Here is a 20,907-nt window from a genome sequence, read left to right on the forward strand (position 1 = left end):
AATTTACTGAATCATCCCAACGCATTAGCTATGAACTTAAAACACATTACATTAACCCCCTGAATAAAATATACAGAAGGAAAAAAAAACAAACATGGGATAGATGACTCTATCTCAAACAATATTTGTCCTGAGACCACTTTCTTACAGGTGCACATACATTGTATTTTTGTATATAGGCTATTGTCTGTTTTTGTGTAGTATGCTTTAGACATTTTTCAGTGTCCATAAAAGTTATTATTATTATTATTATTATTATTATTATTATGAAACGCTGAATTTAAATGAAAATTGATTTAACATGATTTCCCCATTAAAATTATATTGTAAACTGAACTACATCTTTGAATAAATAAAAATACAAACAAACATAAAGATTAACGGACACCAAACTGTCACTTTAAGAAAAAAAAAGTCAGTATTACAATAGTATTTTGATATTTTTTTCTGTGTTTTTATTGTTTGTGGCTGCAGTGGGTTTAGCGGAACTATCGCTCCTCGGTTCAATGACCAAGTCGGACAGATTTGACGACGCACCATCAATGTCAAACCAGCACACTTCGCACTGACCTCAGGATTTGTTGTCATATTTTCAGGTTTCTGCTTCATTATAAAACCAGAGGACGATTCAAAGACATCACAACCTTCTCCGGTTTATGTAACGTTAGTTGGTTTTCCGTTCGTCTGTCGCGGACTCTCGCGGGAGGAGTCTAACCGGACAAGATGCGCCTCACACTGCAGATGCTGATCTCACACGGCCGGGTGGCCCGGAAGATCGGTATTGGTCCTCGGTCCCGGATCGACCTGCTGCGGAACATTTTGACAGGACTGGTCCGACACGAGAGGATAGAGACCACGTTGGCCCGAGCGGATGAAGTCCGCTTCTACGCCGAAAAGGTAACGACGACCCGGTGAGATGCTACAAGCTAACTTAGCTGTCCGATGAGGCTTTGCTACACTGTGCTATTTTGTCCAGGTCTAATTAGCCAAATAAAAACAAAACTAAAGCCGCCCGATAGAAAATACATGTCGTACTGATATTTTGTTGTTGTGAAGGATCAGTAGGAAGCTTTTGTCCATATAGTTTTAAAGTCAATCACAAAATAAAACCTCAGGTGAAAATCATATTAATATTTACAACAAAAGAAGCTATAAAACAGCGTATGTATTGTTAGCACATTTCAACCAGTTATACACTTTCCAAAATTGCATTGGACTGACAAAAGGCAACTGCCTTTTTACTAATGGCAGCATGTTATCAAGGTATATGTAGGCACAGAACTGAAATGTAAAATAAATAGCATATATATATAGATATAGATATAGATATAGGTATATATAGATATATATATATATATAGCAGCATGTTATCAAGGTATATGTAGGCACAGAACTGAAATGTAAAATAAATAGCATATATATATATATATATATGTATGTATGTATGCTTGTCTTAGTCCTGTCTAGGTTTTGTAATGTTTGTATTTTACTTACTACTTTTGTTATCTTTATTGGTCTGACCAACTACTGCCATCAGATTTATTTGTTCTATTTGAAAAAAAAAACTAATTAAGAGATTGTGGGAAAAAAAAGAGTAAAAAAAAAAAAAAAGTCAGAGAAGTCACAATGAAGACATGAGACATAACATTGATACATGACAGACCTATACAAATAACATGACAACACCTCCAACCTCACAGGAAGTGTTGTACATTTCTTGATCTCACAGATCTATTGCTTTATTTACCAAAATGTTGCATTTTTTAAGTAGAAGTTTTGGGAGCTTTAGTCCAGAGCTGTGATACCCTCCACCTTTCCTTCACTGCATCTGGTCTAAATATTACATAAGATGTGTGTAGTGCAGTGTGATTAGTTTAGTCATTAAAAATGTTTGCACTGTGCAAACTGCTGGTGATTATAATGTGAGGATGGTTGAAGTGTTCGCGCAAAACCTCTGAGACCTCCTCCAGAACGCTTTAGGGTTTTCTGCACAGAGTGTAATAATTACTGCACCAACTGACACCTTCATTTTGCTCACTCTAAAATAAGCTTAACCCACAATACCAAACTTCGTGTTAAAAAGAATATTTTTACATGTAGACAGTCTGATTTTGATTTCTCTCCAAGCCACATGCAGTGGTTTTGACTGTATGTGTTTTTGTGTCTTTTCTCTCAGCTGATTGATTACGCTAAAAAGGGAGACACTGATGAGAAGGCGATGAAAATGGCCAGTTTTTGGTTGACGGTACGTGTCTGCAGCTCTGTTTAACTTTGTAAAGCTACAAGTTGTGTCTGTGACTGCAAAACATTTACTTGAATTCATTAAGTTTGAGTCTGCTTCTTCACATCAGGAAAAGGATCTGGTCCCAAAGCTCTTCAAGGTCTTCGCTCCACGGTTTGAAAATCAAACACATGGCTACACACGAATGGGACGCCTTCCTAACAGACAGAACCTGGACAGAGCGAAGATGGCCGTCCTGGAGTACAAAGGAAACCCCTACCCACCTCTTTATCCTGTGAGGAAAGAGAATGAATTGACACTCATCAACCAGCTGCTCAAAGGCTACAGAGAGGAGAGGGCACAGAAGTTACCTGCAAAAGCTTAATCAGAACCGACCTGTTGTTGGATCAGTGATGGTCGTCTATGAAGGGTGATGGTTGGGTGCTGAAATGCTTCTGAAGAGTCTCTTGCAGATGCTGCAGGTCGTGGCTCATAGACACTGATTCATTTCTTCACTAAGAAAACGATTCAAATGTCCAGCCAAGACATGTTAAGTCAAGAGTGTTTCTGTAAAAGGACATGTATAACTGATTATGTGTTAATAAATATTATTTCTTAACAAAAGTATGACATTTTCACTGTCTTTGGCCAGCACACAACAGCAGCAAACAAAAGGGAAAATGCTTTTATGGTTCGCATTCAAGACATACTTCATTTGGTACTGCACTCCATATATATCTATGGACATTTGGAAGCCCTTCAAAAACAAGTTTACATAGTGCTTCATGGACATAAGAACAGGAAATACACAGTGCAATTACAAGATTGAAATAAGTTCAGTGCAGCTAAAAAAAAGAAACATAAAATAGAAGACAATGGATAACAATCTGAGAATAAACAAACGAATTAAAGCATATAACAAAAAACTATAAAATAGCTATTTTATTATATTTATTTTTAAATTTATCAATATAAATCAAAATGTCAACAGTAAGTCAAGACAAAGCTAAGTTATCAGTAAAGTGGGCCAGTGCGCACAGCAGCAACACAAGATAAGTCTTTTTAATTAAAAGCCAGCAAACATCACAAGCACAGAAGTGGTATAAAAACTGTTAGAAAACCTGCTCATGTCTTACCTTCAGAGGTGCTCCTGGTCTTCTTTGCTGCAAACCTGCTGTCTCCATAGCTGATGCTACAGTTACGAGATTTGTGATTATAAAAATTACAACATGCTGATATATTTTGCTCTAGCTCAGCTATAGACGGGGTTCTCTGATTTCAGCCAGCATTTTCTTAGGCTTGTGTCTCAGGAGGTCCCTGGTAGAGTCTGTTAGAGATCTGGGCCTGGGACTTCAGCCCCAGTAAGCCCATGCAGTAAAGGAATACTTCACCTTTAAAATAACCATTTTAACCATTTTATGTATCAATTACTCACCTTGCGTAACAATAAAATCCTGAAGAAAATGTTTTTCTTGCAAATTCTGTTCACATTCTTCATGAATTAAAGTAAACAGGGACCACGTATAACAGCAAAACTATATCAAAACACCTGTTTAAAAACTTACACAACTCGTGCAGTATATTCCAGGTCCCATCCAGTCGTATGCTCAGTACGTTCCAAACACATGTATTTTCACGACAATATTCTGATTTAAAACACAGTAGGCGTGCACTCATGGCCAAGTAACGTGCCTGGGCAAGCGCATCTTTTTGCAGAGCTTATTTGCATGCTCAGGGCACTACTGTGACGTGAAGTTATTTAAATAGTAAGGTTTTAGCCAAAATGCATGCATGTAGTAATCACTGAGTATATAACAGTGAGACTTGGATTATGCTGCATGAGTTCTTAAACAGATGTTTTGGAGTTATTAAACGCGGCCCCCAATGATTTCAATTTATGAAGAATGTTTGTCTTTTTTAAATTCTCTTTTCACCAGAGGCATGCAAGAAAAAAAATCTTCACAAATTTAAGGTAAGAGGATAAAACGGTACAAGAAATTGATTTACAAATGGTCATTTTGTGGGTGAAGCATTCCTTTAAAGTGGCTATGGTTTAACTTTTGTAATTGGTTGCATTCATTTTTTGCTGATGGCAAGGAGTTAATGGAAGAAATATTTCATCACAAAATAACTTGCATTCAACATCATTAACTGTTACAAAACAAAGCAAGTAGTTTGAATTCCCCCTATAAAAATCGTGGTGGTGATTAGCCTGAAAGCCATTTACAAATTTAGAGCTTTCCTGGAGAACAAGCACAGACAGACGCAGCTTGTTGTGACTCTGCACTCGCAGAGTGAGATACTGGCAGGGACTGTGAAATAATTAGGCTAGCCTACATCAGATTGTGACCAGCCTGGAGTCTGTCCCTGTGGTGTTTTACTTTAATGGAGTCTTGTAATGAGAACAGATTCTAAATATGATTTACGGATATTAGATCGACTCCTTTGGACACGTGCCCTGGTCCTAACTGGAACACAGACGCTCGTGCTTATTATCACAGCAGCCAAATAATACATACACCCAGACGAGGCCTCTAATAAAACCATATTTTTTATTATTTTGGCAAAAAGTGTATATGTACAGCGTATTTAGAATCGTCATTTGACACCATTAAAATGCATTAGAACAGTGCTTCAGTGATGTGCTCTTAACCAGATCGCTCTGAGTAGCCTAAAAGCTGTGCTGTTTTCTGTCATGCATACATAATCTCTTTCGTCAACTTCTCTCCGCTAAAGTGTCTCGGTCCTGTAATTATATGTCAGTATGCACAAGGTTGAAGCAGTGATACAGTATCAGTAAGCCTGTCTGTTAGTCGAGTCAACCAGTGTCTGTTCGGTCAAGTCATGGCAACCATAACAATAGGCAACAGCAGACAAAATGGCAGACATGCCAGATAAAAACCGGACACAATCAGAAATTACGACTAGTACTCTAATTCAAGTATCATTCTGTTTCACAGACTAAGTTACACCTCTTACAAGTTACACACCACAGTCCTAACATCCTACAGTACTCCATTACAGCAAGATTGCCACTGATAAATCTGCGGACTATTAGCTGAGTACCACCGTTTATCAGAAGTCAATGAACGCTCAACATAAAACTGAATTTGTTAGTGTCCTTTCACATGTTTTTAAGCAGAGCTAGTGGTACACTCAGATTCAGTGACTCTTACGCGACTTATCAACTTCGGCAATCCAATGTTAAATTACACTGACTGAGCGCGATGCGTTCCATAAAAATGTCCGCGCAGTCGATGACATTTTCAGACTGTATTTACAGGTGTAATATGCATCTGGAATACTACTCAAAGTGGTGTGAATACAGGTTTCAAAGCAGTTGTATAAGGTGACATCATCACGAATAAACAGACTAAGACCAGGAACATTAAAGTGCTCCATGCAGGACAGACAGAATGTACAATTGTGTTGCCGTTTTCACAGTTCATCTACAAGGCTTTTTTTCTTTAGCTCAATGTTAGGGGATACAAAACTAGTAATATTTGTTTAGCTTTTTGCACGGTTTGAATGTTAAAGTGAGATAAAGCCAATGATTATTAATGTTTCAGGTACTAGACAGGGGTGACGATGAAGTTACTTGTGTTTTTAAAAAGGCAACCCTTCCCTGCTCTTTAATCATGAAAGCCCAAATGAGAGAACAGATAATTTGACAAAAGGTGTACTGTGTTTTCCAGTGACTTGAGAATCACCCCTGTCCTTGTGCTGTATTGCATCAGTACATTCACCAACGTCTACATACACAGAAATGACATTTTCGAGCAGGCATATTCTGCACTCCGGTGTAAATTCAACTAAAACCGACATAGTATAATACTGATTTTATGTTGTGTTTCAGACAGCGCAAGGTTTTGATCCAACAGGATGTATCCAGTTAAAAATATACTAAAGCCTATTGTATGTATTTACAAAAGTATAGACTTCCATACACACAATAAGCGAATATGGTCACGTGGATTTACACATATCAGCTTTTTGGACGGGAAATACGATACAAACATGCGTGTTTTACGAGTACCTAGAAGTGCCCACAGTAAACGTGACATTTTACATTTACACATCAGCATATCAATCCAGAATAACCAGCTGCAATGAAGGCATATAAGAATATAAATTAACCCAACAAACTCCATATAATATCTATGCTTTATCAAAATGTGTCAAACATAAAAAAATTTTTTTTTTTTTTTTTACATGACTTGGGTAAATGTAATGGCATGAGTTTTTTTCTGATGGTCACAGCACCAACTGGAATTTAATGATGTGGAAAAAAACATGAAAACAAATTTCCTTTTTTGTTGAAATAAAACTATATAGAGTGGTAGCTCTCTCCAGTTTTAGCTATTTACAAACTCGCCCAGGCACACCATCAATGCCTCATGAATTTTTGAATAGAAGTATTTCAAGAATTTTGTTCATTTCCGCATCGTGCACAGCTATCATCCTATTGCTCTGGCTACATCCACTTTGTCATCTTTCTCCCTGTGTGCCTTTTACTGGTCAGCATCAAATATTTATTGCTTCTTTATTCTTTAACAAGCTCAGCACTCCTATCTCACAGCCATTTCCCCCACACTCCTCCGTTATTTCCATTCACAGGTAAAAAGGGACCGTTTAGGGATTCAGATGATTTCTCTTCTTCGTCCATCCAAACTTTTTTTTTTTGGCTGTCTTTAATCAGTAACACTTTCACTTCCACTCTGACTCTTTTACTTTGTATTGTCATTCTGTCCGTTCCCTCCGCGCCTTACCCCCTCTCCCTCTGTCCTGCCCTCTGTCCTGCCTCATGCCTTCGTTCCGAACCCCCCTCCTCCTCCACTCTGCATGCTGAAATACTCTGTGAAGGAAGGGAGCCGGGGTGGCAGTGGGGGCGAGCGTGCAGCCAGGCGTGGGGGTATCGGAGGAGGAGGTGGGGGCAATATCGCCGTTAAGTCGGCCGCAGTGGTGATGATCTTCTGCTCACTGTTTCTCGGCACCTCAGGTCCTTTACGGGCCACCGTCTCATCCACCGTCTTCACTGGGTCCTGGAAGGAAGGTGGGGATGGTTTTACACCTTTGACCTGGTCTGATCCTCTGGAGGCAGGTTACTGTGACACTGTGTCAGTGACACCACACCATACATCACATTTTGACAGCTTCCACGAGAGCACACTGATACTGTGGTGGTTATATAGGTCGCGGTAAATTACTCCTGACCTCCAGTTCAGCTACATCGCTCTCCACAAACTGGCCATACTGTGTATCAGTATCTCTGTGTAGGCCTGGGGCAGGCGTCACTTAAAAAAAGCCTTTTTGACTAAAAATGAAAAATGAAAAAATCCACCTGATAACGAAGGTAACATCGCCTGTTCCGTCTAAATCAGCCAGTCAACATTTCTAATGAGCATTCATTGATATGCTTTACCACAACGTGACCACTCTGCACTGGATTATGTGGCACTAATTATGATTATTTGGTAGATGTTTGTGAAAGAAAACAAATCTGTCTACACAGTGTTAAATTCTATTATCAAAGCTATTGAAGTTTACTCAAAGACTTTTCCTTTTTTGGATTTGGAATCCATAGCTGGCCGAGGTCGGGAAACTCAAGACTAGCCACCACTACTGAGGTTTGGACGTAGACAAATGAGACAAATTTCAGTTGACCAAATATTGTGAAAATATGTATTTTTTTGGTGTATAGAGTAACCCAGCAATAAGTCCTAAAACTTGGAAATACATTACCATTTCCACACCTCTGCTTCACTCTTCTAAATGTAATAGTTTTTTTGAATGGGTTTTTGATAAAAGTTTAAAGAAGGTCTGTGGTTCGCTTGGGAGGACTTATAATATATCAGTATAATAACACGGCATAAAATATATCAGTAAATACACCACTTGTGATCTTTTATCACAAGTGGTAATCTGAAGCTTTTATGTATCTTAAAAAGGCCCAACATGGATTACAGACTCGCTATGGTGGCAGCGTTAAATCATGCGACCATAATCGTTACTAGCCTAGCAATACCTTTTTTCTTCTGGCAATGGCATTTAGGCTTCAAAAATCCTAAAAGTGATGTTCAGCTGTGGAGATTAACTTGCTGTTGTGTATTGTGTATTTACTGTGCTTTTTACCTTGCTGTGCAGCACTTTGAAAACCTTGTGTTTGTTAAAATCGTGCGATATAAATAAAGTGGATTGGATTGAAAAAAACATGTAAGTATCATCCGCGTTTGTTTGCCACAGTGCATATTTTCTGCAGTGATCAAAAATGCAACAGAATAATCCAATTATTTCAACCCTACAAAAATCACACAGATTCTCAAGGCCATAAACTGTGCTCCACTGCTATGCATCACAGTGTTTGAGACCAACATTTTAGTAAATAGTTTTGTCAATTGCAATTACAGCTTTTCAACAAGACTCAATAGAAAATAATATATAAGATCACTTAATTGTTGTATGACTGCTGCTTAAACTTGATGACTGAATTATAGGCCAGCTCATCAGTCATGTTGTCCATGTAAACAAAGTAGTAGAAACACCTTCCTATTGATTTGGATTATTCTCCACAATCCACATCTCACTTTTAATTATTGTCATTTAATTCTTTCTTTACATTATTTCACACCTAATGTGCCGCAACCTATGAATGGATCGTTATGCATCCCTAAAACCTGAAGGTAAAGAGTTAAGCTGCTCCAACGTGGGTGTTTTACATAATTTTGTAAATCCAGTATTTTATACTGTAAAAAAATTGAACTTTTCCCATCTTGGAATAAGTAATCGTAAATTTGATTTATCTACGTATGGTTAGTATGTATTTTTCAGTCTGGCCTCTGACCGTATTATAGCTGCTGCGATAACCTCAAAATTCACCCTTCAAGTCAAATACTTCAAAATAATAACACTGCATACTAAAGCTTCAGAGAAAAAAACCCTCAGATTTACTCTTTATACCAAATGACCCTGGTCTAATAGACTCACTGTGTCAGAGGGAGTAATCAAAGGCAACTACATCCCCCTGACTTCAATAAAGACGAGAATGAGTGCATTTCATACGACAACAAAGGGGAGAGATTCTTATTAGCCACACTGACATCAAGGTGAAAAAGACAAACGGCCAAGCTGAAAGCCATGGTCTTTTTTTTGTACCTGGATTTTTAGCAGCCACACTCTTGCATTGTCTTCCAATTAGAGGTTTGCAGCAAATGCAGCAATTCTAAGTGCTAGATTTCTAACAAGAACTCGGAGAGGTAAGCACATTAAGCCTCTTAACATTTGCTTCCAGGAAGTCAGACAATTAATTTAATTCTGTGGTAGTACTAAAACACTTAATGGCTTACATCAGAACCAACTTCATTCATCCTAAGACTCTTTCAAATGCAAATTAAAAGAGTTGCTTGTCTCCTCTAGTGCTCTTTTGGATTATTTATTACTGCCGTGTAACTTTATTAATTAAAATTATCTCATTATAATTACATTTTATGTAATTTTAAACAATGAGCACTCGAAACTTGCCTTTTCATGTCATGACTTTGTGTCGCTTGTCATGCATTTTGTTGCATCACTCCTACCACTCCTAACATGTCTGCACGTTCTATCAGTGTAGCTGAGGAGTCAGAGCTTTTCTACTGTCACTCATTTATTCGCAGAATTAAAAAAAAAAAACAGCATCCACAGATCTGAAAGTTCCCCGAGCTAGACAATTCATCACGACAAACACGACACCTTAATTTGGTCTTGTCAAAGTTTCTATTTAATCATTATTTCCCTGTGCCCAAGTGTTTTCATATCAGTGCGTGTGCTCTGTTACGCTGTGCTTACTGTCATTCACCTGGCGCCCACAGGAAAAGACAGCACTTTCCGCCAAGAAATAATCCTCAAAAACAAGTCTTCTAACAAACGGCATTGTTCCACTGATGCCTTCTAATTTGAGGCATCTTTGTTAGATGAGACAGCGGTTAATTTCAAGCTAGGTTTGATACAGTAATGTTTGCATTTTAAAAGCATAGAAAAATTAGTACAACTTATGTGAATCTAATTACACAAAGCGAGCACTGTAAAATGGCCGGGAGCCATTTAAACTGGATACGGACACACATATAGTGAGTGGGCTAAAATTCTCATTCACCTTTAACCTATTGCTATACCTTCATTTCCTTCAGTTGTTCACAAAAGGGACAGAATTAAAATAAATTAATGAATAATAATAATGGTTTTCACAAAAATCTATCTGTCCAGTAATTGGCATAATTAGTAGGGCTGCGTGATATGCAACAAGAATCGTATGGCAATTATTCTGACAGATATTGTCATTGGAATAAGAGTTGCGATTGCAGTGTGTAATTTTGTGTTTTTATTGTCACTATAAATAATGCTTGGGTTAGTACCAAACAAGCATGTTCCCTCACATCTAGAATATAATTTGCAGGCATCTCTCTGGCACCACATTGTGTCATTTATAAAGCTATATTGTGACACATTTTACCTTTATCAAAAAATTGCAGCTTCTGCTTTTTGGACATCGCACTTGGCATTGTTGCAATTTCAGTAAAACTCAATTAATTGTGTAGCCCTAATAAAAACAGCACTTTGATCCAGGGTTTTAAACATGCACCAAAAACATGTAAAATTAGACTCACTGATTGGATCGAGAAGAGTTCAGTAAAGTTGGGTTGAGAGTCTCCCAGGAAGGAGCCATTTCCATAGGCATGATGGGGGAAGCTCTCCGCGCCCTCGCCTGCTTTCGGACTGGAAAGCAATATCCCGATCTGGGACGTCCGCACATGGTATGGGAAGTTCTTATTGGCTGCTGAGGGTCGCGTGATGACCTAAGGGACAAAGGACGAAAAGATGTGATGATTTCTGTCGATTCTCATACATCTAACTATTTGGTTCCTGCCTCAGATAACCATCTATCAAAACTAACAGATATAAATTCTCTTTCATGCCCTCTGTAACGTACAAGTAGCATCAGCACATCTCCAACCATGCTAGTTTCACATTTTTGCCCTAGGGGTCTCATATTTATTATTTTTTGTTTATTGCTAATGCAGCAACAGTAATTGCCCCCCAGAGACAAATAAATGTCTTGACCTTGAACTATAAACATTGTATACAGTGGATAGCACATAGCCAAAGCATATACAGTCCAAATGAGAATTCTGGGTTGCAATGCATGGAGCGAGCAGGAACATAAAAGGACATTTACGTGAGCAGTACGGCCCATTAGTAAAGAACAATGTGTCGTAGGTGAGGAAGAGGTAGATAATGATGTGTGGAGGAGACAATCAGCATGAGGCAGTTATGACTCAAGGATAGTGAATAATGTATGACTGACAGTGGCAATAATGACTGTTGAATAATGTGAACTATGTAAAAGTGCAAGGGTCTGCATGAGCTCAAATGTGTGTGTGTGTGTGTGTGTGTGTGTGTGTGTGTGTGTGTGTGTGTGTGTGTGTGTGTGTGTGTGTGTGGTACGAACAAGGAAGACGATGTGAGCATAGAGGTGGATGCCGAGCTGGATGCCGTTGACAATCTTCTCCCGGGCCCAGCGAGGGATCCCAAAGTTGGCGATCAGAGCCATAACAGGCACTGCAAAAAACCTGACGAAGACAAGTGAGTAGATTTAAGATAACGAAAAACACATCAAAAGAAAAGAACAGAGTTTGATGGTGAGAGAAAAAAAGGCAGAGGAAGAAGAAGCAGATGTAAAGCACACAGACAGATAAAGATAGAAGAAGAGGGGAGACGTAGATAATGAGGCGGGAGATAGAGGCAGCAATGAGATAGAGATACAGAGATAATATTAGTCTTTGTAATCTACACTTCATTTGAAGCTCATGCTATTACACCCAGTGAGTGAAGGGCAGAGAGCCGAGCAGTGTATTTAGAGGAGTTTTTCTCAGAGTTGTTTAAAAGGAAATCGCTACTTTACAGTACAAAGCTTTAAACTATCTAGAACACACACATATATATATATATAGAAGCATAAATTATTCTAATAGAAGAGACCTCATCAGCTGAGTAAAAATAGATGTTTTCCTCTAGCAATCATTCACTCAAGTACAATTATCTGCAGTGTTAGCAGAGCACAGAGATTGGGCACACAGTGTTGTCGAAGGGTAGTGTAAAATAAACAACTTTTCATTCCTGGACCGCTAAAGCATCAGCTATCTCACGCACATTTTTATAGAGCTGCATAAATTATTCAAATTGGAAAGACCTCAAACAGAGAAATGTGTATTTTTCTACTCCTGCAATCTCTCTCAGGTGCTATTATCTGCAGTGAGAGCAGAGTGTGTTTGCGTGTGTGTGTGTGTGTTTGTGGTGGGGCGGGGGGGCTGTGCGGGCCTCACCATAGCGTGTACGTGGTGAAGAAAGGGACGTAGAAGGGCTGTTTCTCAGGGTAGTGTTTCAGAGAGACCAGCACAGCGTAGCAGAACCACACGTAGGCCAGCAGCTGCAGACCCATCAGTCCGTAGCCTGCGGGGCTGTCGTAGGCATACAGCACTTCACCTGGGTCAAAGAACTGGCACAGGGACATGAGACGTTATGCCAAGAAGAAGACGCTTTAAACAAGCTAAACTTTTACACAAAGTAGAAAAGAAGCATCTTTCGGCTTGGCTACACATTACAGTCTGTGCCCTAATTACTAAGATGGATTGCTCGTGGCTCAGCTGATGCACTGCAACGACCGAGCCAAAGCTCAGCTTGTTGCATGCTGTGTGGGTATTTGACATTGATACTTCTTCTCCACAACTGGGTCATCGACATGTGTGTGCACAGGTTTGTGGGTGTGTGTGGCGCCTTGTGCTTGCATCTGCGGGAACTAGATTGCATTTCACAGTCCAGTGGCTGGTTGGCCATACAGGGTTACCCATAGCTACATAATGCATAGGTCTGTGGAGCTTTTTGGGATCCAACCAGCAAGCCCGAGCACGTCAGATTCCCCAACTGCAGCCCCAGTACCAAGAACACTCCTTGACTCTTTATTTCAGTTCCAATTGTAACCTAGTTTGGCATATTTTTAGCAGGAGCTCCCCTGAGCTTTGAGCTCTTTAATAGCGGGGACCATGTAAGAGGGCAGGCGGCAGATAAATTACACTGCTTCAGATCCACATATTGCAGTGTGAGAGATGGCTATAGGCTCCTGTATTAAATATAGCACGGATACTTCCACTGCACAACTCCCACTGGGTCATTAAAATGCTGTATTCAAAGGCTGTAATCCACTGTCCCTGAATGTACCATCATTACATTGGACTCTGCTGAATTCTCTGCAGCGCGCACAGAGGCATGCAGCTGTAACACTCACGAATGTCTTATTAATTCATGAGCTCGTATGCTACATATGCTATAACATCATAGCTGACGAAATCTGTTTCCGTCCTCACATGCAGAGATGCAGTCTGATGAACGAGTGTGTGCTGATTAGTAATCTGATCTAAGATTTATTATGTCAGGTAAAATACTAAGTACTGCAAACCTCTTTATCTGCGTTTGTAATTGGGAGTTGCCTCGTTGTTCCCGTTTGGATCCATAATTTGTTACTCATCAAGGAATTTATTTTTTATTTTTAACAATCGACTTGATGCATATTCATAATTAGCCATGTATCAATGTAATTAAGTGTCTTGACAGAAAAAGCCATTACAGCCCACGTTGATCTGTGGGCTCGACTCTTGCATGAATATTTATGGGATTATTAAAAAAGCCAAAGACAGCAATAATACGGGTTGCAGAGATACTGTGTCGAGTCAGAAATCATCACTAGTCATGCTGGGTGCAATTTAGATGCTGCTTTCAAGTCACATCTGAAGTGTTGGAAAGTTTCACATATTTTACTTGTTGGAATCTGAATTTTTCTAAAAAAAAGAAACCAAACTGCAATGGACTTTACTTTTGCCATCTACTGTACAGATGATTTTATTTACTCGTGTGAAAATAAGGGCTGCCACTAAAGATTATTTCTGCTGCTCATTATTCTCTCAGTTAGTTCCCCAATTAATCAATTCATCTTTCTCTATGAAGTGCTGTGAAGAGAAGTGTTAAAACAGTGAAAAGTGCCACTCAAAATTTCCCAGAGAATAAACTGAAGTCTTCATATTGTTTGGTCTGTCAACTCAAAAGTCCAAATTTACATAATACACTAGTGAGTAATAGAGGGTGAGGGACATTTGAGAAGCTGAAACCAGTGAATACTTGGAATTAAATGATTTGTTATCAGAACCAACTAATGTTTTTGGCTCTGGTGAAAAAACACAATGGATCATTTTTGAAAGCAAAGGTAAAAAGTGTGGATTTGCTACTTCTTTCTATAAATGTGCTATTCTGGGGTTTTCAGTTCAGTGTCTTTGGGATACTTTATGCTTTGGGAATTTAGTAAAAAGATAAAAAAAAAAATCTTAGATTAAAAAAGTATTTCACTACATCTCATTAAACTGGGCTGTCTATGCAGAAGAAAGACACAAAAACATTTGAAATTGGTGCAACATGACCAGAAAAAACAGATGGCAGAAACCAAAGAAACTATGGCATTTGCTTTTGCTCAAAGGTTTGGAAAACTTACAACTACCAGAATGCACGGCACCTGACCAATAAATACTCCAGCTTTTGGTTGAATTAATGCAAGTCGCTCATACATAAAACAAAATGGCAACAAACGTTTTAGGTAAAGGTGTACATAGTGTATATTGATTTCATATTATTTTGTTTTTATTTGATCTAATTTGTATTTTTGCAATATTTTCATCCTTTTTTTTTAAGCTATTAATCACTTTTTTTTATACATTTTCTCTTTTGCTTCTGACTCTTGAGCTGCTGTAACGTGAATTTCCTTAGTGTGGTATTAATAACAATAATAATAATAATAATAATAATAATAATTTATCTGTAGCTGCCTGCATTCAAATATGTGAAAGTACAGTCTGTAATTCAAACAACAGCCCAAGAGCCAGCAATAATTTGCCGGATGAGGTGTCGCTGGCATATTAGCAGGGAGATCTGGGTGCTGGCAAGATGGAGGGAAGTTTACCACAGTTCAGTTTTCACACACTACCCACATTGTTATGATACAAAGCCTCACTACAGTGCAGTGTGAGTAATATACTCTGTGTATGTGTGCGAGTGTGTGTGTGTGTTACCTCTGCCTCGTAGATGAAGAGGATGACGTAGGTGATTGTGTAGACTGTCATGTAGATGCTCAACTTTACCGACCCACTGTGACTGATCCTCGCCCTGAGACACACACACACACAAACACACACACACACACACACAGACACACACACACACACACACACACACACACACACAAACAGGGTCACACACAAGTTAGCAGGAGATAAACAAATACAGGATCACTCAAGGACACACAAATGCATAGAAACACACACGCAAAACACACAAAGCAAAGACAGCTTAATCTAAAAAGCAACTATTCAACAGCACACAACACAAAAGGACTGGTGTGCTCAGCTCTAAACTTTATAAACATAAAATGGCAGCAGACTCATGGACACGGCAGGCTGTGGAAAAATCTGTCCGCACTCACAAAAGCACAAATTAATGCTTCTTCATTTGCAGTCAACAAACATAAGCATTTTCAAACATCCTTTTGCTCAGACTAATTCAGCGCCACACACCAGAGACAACATATCAAAGTAGTTGGGCAGTTATCTCCAACTGTCAACTTATCAGTCACTGCAGATAAACAGCCATGCTTTTAGCTCGATGCTGATGCAGTTTTGAGTTATTCACCGGGGTTTTTAAGAGGGTTTAATAAGTCTAAGAGATCACAGAATCTTCTGAGCCCAGAGGAGGATGTAATCCTGGAGTTGAAAAAGCCAGCTTAAATCTTGCAAGCTCAGTTTTCGCTACAAGAGTTCAGTCTGGAAAATTTCCACAGAGATTCGACTGAGCCCGGAGCAGGACCAATCTTCAAACTGTGAGCAGCGTTTAGATGATGACTCACCGTGAATCAAAATTCAAAACCTGGTGAACTGCCATTTAATTGAGCTGTTTCTTGCATAAAACTGACTCGGAAACAGACATCTGGGGATAGCTTGGAAGAAGTCTAACAATGTTTCTAGAACAACCGGCATTTTTTTATAACCGGAATTTCAGATTGGAAATGAAAAACTGGAGGGCACTCGTGACTCATCTGTTTTGAATGCTTTCAGAAATGATGCCTGTCCCAAGCAAATGTCCACTAAGTCTTGCCAGGAAAGTGTGCGAACCAAAAATTTGTCAGCTGGCTTTGCTGGGTAAAAGTTAATCCTGCAGCAGACACAAAAACATGAAAATGAAGTTTACACAGGGTTCCTACAGCTTAAGGTAAACTACATTTAAGGCTTTTTTTTAAATAACTACTCAAAATGAAATTAAGACCAATTTTACCATTACCAAAATGGAAATACAGTTTGGCCCAAATGTTTATTATAACATGATTTTTTTTTCCTGTGAAAAAAGTTAATTATCTATGTTAAGTGTTGAAAAAAAACTTTTAAAGTGGAGCACATGGAAGACAACAAACATTTTTTATCATAATAATCTATTTGATTTACCAACCAAAGTAGGAAATATCTGAAAGTTGTTGACCAACTTTGCTGAAAATTTTGTGTTTTTCACTCTGGAGTCTGCTGTCAGGATTTCCATCATGACAAATTCAGGAAAAGGGATTTGGCAAATTATTATTTTCAAAAATAGATGTTTACCGTTATTTATCAATTTTACAAAACACTGTGTAAAAATATAAAATAAATTAAAAATAATCCCACTTCCCATGTCTGGGCATTTTTAAAGACTTGAACAATTAGTTTAAGTTATTTTAATAGAAATTATGGCCTTATTTTTAGATTTAAAAATTCAAAGCCTTTTCAGACTTCTTAAGGATCTGCGGGAACCCTGTTAAAGCATCTATCGTCACATCCCCCCTGACATATCAGGTGTTCATCCGCACAATCACACCCAGCTTACTGACTTCTTGATTGACATCTAACATTGTCATGTCATGAGATACTGTTATGACTGTGACAGCGCAGCCTGACAGCAAGAGACAGTGGCAACATAAACACAACCACACAAGGTGACAGACGTGCCTAAGAAGAGACACACATAGGCTTGAAGAAATATACACAAACACACACATAAGCAGCAAAAAAAAAAAAACAAAAACAAGAGAGTAAACCCCCACCTGGTGACAGTGAAACCTTTGCCCAGTAATATGAGCATCAGGAGGAACACCAAGAAACTGACGGAGAACAGTAATTTCCCTGGAGACAGACAGAGAGGAGGAGTGAGACAGAAAGAGAATTAGGTTGTGGTTTCCGAATCTGTGATATCAGAGGGGAGAGATGAAATCAGGTCTTTACAGGCACGCAGAGTCACGCGTGGTCCTGTCTGTGCCCATCAAACCAGCTACTGCACTTCTTCACCCGCGCACACATCCATCATCTCGTTCATTCTGCTCGGGCAGTGAGTGATTCAGTCAGTCAGAAAGTCGGTGGCTGACGCAGGAGAAGAACTCACCAAGTATTTTCAGGCTGCCGTTGCCAACTCCATCTCTCGCATACAGGCCCCAGTAGACACAATGGAACAACAGGCTGAGCACTGCCAAGTAGAAACAACGCAGGAAGCACGGAAAATAAGTAAAAGGGAGAAGGAGGGGGGGGAGAAAAGAGATGGAGAGAGTAGGAGAGTAAAAAAGGAAGAAATGATGTCAGAGAGAAGTAAAGGTAGAGGGGACAGGGAGATGATAATGAGTAAGGGGCAGGGGTAGGACAGGGGGAGAGAAATGGGGAGTGAGACAGAAAAAGAAGAGGAATTGATAAAAGGAGATGAAAAAGAAGCTTCAGAGGAGTGGGAGAGGAGAATTTAGGGGTGGCAGGAGAATAGAGAAAGGGATTTGGAGAGGGGACAAGCAAGCGAGATAAGGGTGGGGGGGGTGAAAAAGGAGAGGATAGGTTTAGGAGGGTATTCATCAGTAACCATACGCTCCACTGAGCACTGTAACGCAGCACGGCTGTTTGCAAAAGTTCCTATTCAGAGGCTAATAAGGGCGATAATATCTCGCCTCTTGAAGTGGGGATTAAGGTATGAGATGCTGCAGCCGCGCGAGAGCCTCATTGTCGTCTTGAGTGTGTTGTGGCATAATGTGTGTGTATTCAGGACAGAGCGCTCACCCTCCACACCTGCCGCCGTCATAAACATTTTGTAGGTTGTGTGAAGAAGCTGTCTTCCCTTCAGATTGTCTGCAGGGGGGAAAAAAACAAGAATGAGATAGAGGTGATGGAGTTGTGTGTGTGTGTGTGTGTGTGTGTGTGTGTGTGTGTGTGTGTGTGTGTGTGTGTGTGTGTGTGTGTGTGTGTGTGTGTGTGTGTGTTGGGGATAGAGATAAAAAGAATGGAGATATGCTAACAGATGGCGAAGGAGAGTGAGGGCGGTAAAGAGAGGGAGAGAACAAGAAAAGGAGAAGAACAAGGGAGCGGGCCAGATAAATGAGGAGGGGGGAACGACCATTAGTATGCATCCATCTTGTGACGCCGTCTCCAGATTAGGCCTTATACATCTCTTCCACTCCCTCTCCCTGAGCTGTGGGGGAAATATTTTTAATGCCTATTTAAGCAGCCAATTTTACTACCAAAACACTCCTGCAAACAGAAGCAGCCCCGGGGAAAATTTACAGGGGTACAAAGGGTCATAAACGTTCACACACACACACACACTCTCACAGCTGCCCTGTATAACCGCAGGCTTGGCCAGCCAGACGCTGCTGGATCCTCCTGTGACTTCCTCAAACGTACTCTAATGACGGCTGTCGATGGAACATTTCTCCCAAAAGGCCTTTAGGCGTGTTTTGCTCTATTTGCACAGCACTCTACATTGTTAATTTTTATGTCCTTTGTTTGACTTTAACTTGTGCAGATAAATAAAACTCAATAAAACTCAAGTCCCCATGTCAGTGAATACTCAAATGAGGCTGGCAGAAGCGACATGTGCATAGTGAATGAGATACAGCGGTGCATTCAAAGCTTTTTCCCAATCTGCATGAAATCTCAAAAAGATCTCAGCAGAATTCAAGAGCCAAAAGATGCATTTTCATCTCATTATATTTTTCCTCTGCAGGATGGCAAGCAGAGCAAGAAATGCACTTTCCCAAACCCCAAGTATTTAAAGTTCCACCTCCATTTCTGACAAATGTACTTATTTTACAATAGGATACATGTAACTACAAAACGCCTGAGTGACACCGCTTGGTTTCAAGGATATATGATGCCAATTTTGGGGCATAATATACCAACTCTTTTCATTTAAAAGGATCAGTTTTACCATTTTACGTGATAACTAATTACGAAACATAATAAAGAAATAGCCTGGACAAAAGCTATTGACAGTGTGCTCTGTGGATTATGCACAGTATCTGTTTCTGTTGAATTTTTCAAAAGATATTACTTTTAAGCTGTGAGCACAAAAATAAATCCACTTTGATTCTGTTGGAGTGGATGCAGAAATCTGAGGGACAGATATCTTAAAATCCTGGCTAATTAATTGTATAGTAGTTTTTAGCCCGAACGCTGAATAAATGCATGAGAAAGAAAAAAATCCATTTCTGTTGCACCTTTTTTTAAAATTGATTTCAACTTATGTCTAATTTTCGCTGTTTTTCAGGCATTTAAAAATCCTACATAAGTAGCACCACAAAGTACATGTTTTTTAACTTGTCATCGCATTGTCAACTTCTGCACATCACAGAAGACTCCAATAATGCACTTGGGTTTTTTTTGGAGTAGAATATGTTATTGTCATTGTAAAAGTACAACGAGATTCCATGTGCAACTTAGGTCACAATTAGGACTGGGTATTATAAAAAAATAAAATAAAATAAATAAATTTACAATACCAGTACCTTTAAGGTATCACTGATACCAAATTCTTCTTTTGATGCCCATAATGTGAATGGAGTGGTGTACAGTACAACTATACTTTAGGACTTTTTGGTAGTATCTCGGCACGCTGAACTACAAACTCCATCAGTTCTGTAGCCTTCAACTTAACCACAGCACAGACTGGCTGCAGGAAAATGAGCTCTGTGCCGTGAAAGTTGTGACAGTTCGCCCAGCGGCGCACGTACAGTGACAGGGTCTAACTGTCATCATCGTGCAGATAACATTACCCAGCGGTTAATAATCCGTCTAAGGACAGAGTCGAGACATTTTAATGTCAGTGTGAATTTTTTGAGACCATTTAAGAGCTCGGTGTTGTAAGTTAGCTAATGCTGCTGTGTTAGGTGTTTAAATGACTGTTCGCCTGAAAGAGAGCGACACCGAAGACGGCAGCAACAGAAAGCAAAAAGGCGCAGGTATCGTTTGACTGGAGACTCTTTGGTACTGTTACTTTGGACGACAGCTTGAAAGGTATCGAGCACTGTTACCCTGCCCTACTTATGATGGTAAAATAAATACAGTTAGACAATCAGACAGATTATGGGGGGAACCTAGTGGACTGATTCAGTGCAGTTAAAACTCTACAGAAAAAGCTACATAGAAGGCCTTACAACATCAGCCAGATGAAAGGAGTTCGAACATTTTGGCAGTATGGGTGTGTTCTTGGTCCTTTCAGATGCTGGAGTTACTTGGACAACGAATCTGTAGAAAACTGCACTTTAAAATGTAGCTTTAATTTCT

At 39.4% G+C, this 20,907-nt stretch overlaps 2 protein-coding genes across 2 annotated transcripts in view; one reads left to right on the plus strand and one right to left on the minus strand.

The window, feature by feature from the left end:
• The first annotated feature begins 499 nt into the window (after window positions 1–499).
• Window positions 500–2,848, plus strand: mrpl17 (mitochondrial ribosomal protein L17). The gene is made up of 3 exons (XM_042490497.2): window positions 500–897; window positions 2,177–2,245; window positions 2,352–2,848. Exons 1-3 carry the CDS (start codon window positions 724–726, stop codon window positions 2,604–2,606), a joined length of 498 nt encoding a protein of 165 aa, XP_042346431.1. The 5' UTR covers window positions 500–723; the 3' UTR covers window positions 2,607–2,848.
• A 1,908-nt stretch (window positions 2,849–4,756) lies between these two features.
• The window catches only part of tmem145 (transmembrane protein 145), a 49,985-nt gene continuing 33,834 nt past the window's right edge, over window positions 4,757–20,907 (minus strand). Inside the window, exons 8-15 of the mRNA XM_042490738.2 lie at window positions 18,406–18,474; window positions 17,753–17,833; window positions 17,418–17,496; window positions 15,367–15,460; window positions 12,580–12,752; window positions 11,706–11,826; window positions 10,864–11,052; window positions 4,757–7,263 (exon numbers count right to left, since the gene is read on the minus strand). Coding sequence (XP_042346672.1) covers window positions 7,024–7,263; window positions 10,864–11,052; window positions 11,706–11,826; window positions 12,580–12,752; window positions 15,367–15,460; window positions 17,418–17,496; window positions 17,753–17,833; window positions 18,406–18,474 — 1,046 coding nt within the window. The 3' untranslated portion in view covers window positions 4,757–7,023. The remainder of the gene's footprint in view (window positions 7,264–10,863; window positions 11,053–11,705; window positions 11,827–12,579; window positions 12,753–15,366; window positions 15,461–17,417; window positions 17,497–17,752; window positions 17,834–18,405; window positions 18,475–20,907) is intronic.

The sequence above is a fragment of the Plectropomus leopardus genome, chromosome 11, assembly GCF_026936395.1.
Source record: "Plectropomus leopardus strain MGB_pleo_1.0 chromosome 11, ASM2693639v1, whole genome shotgun sequence".
Classification (NCBI taxonomy): Eukaryota; Metazoa; Chordata; class Actinopteri; order Perciformes; family Serranidae; genus Plectropomus; species Plectropomus leopardus.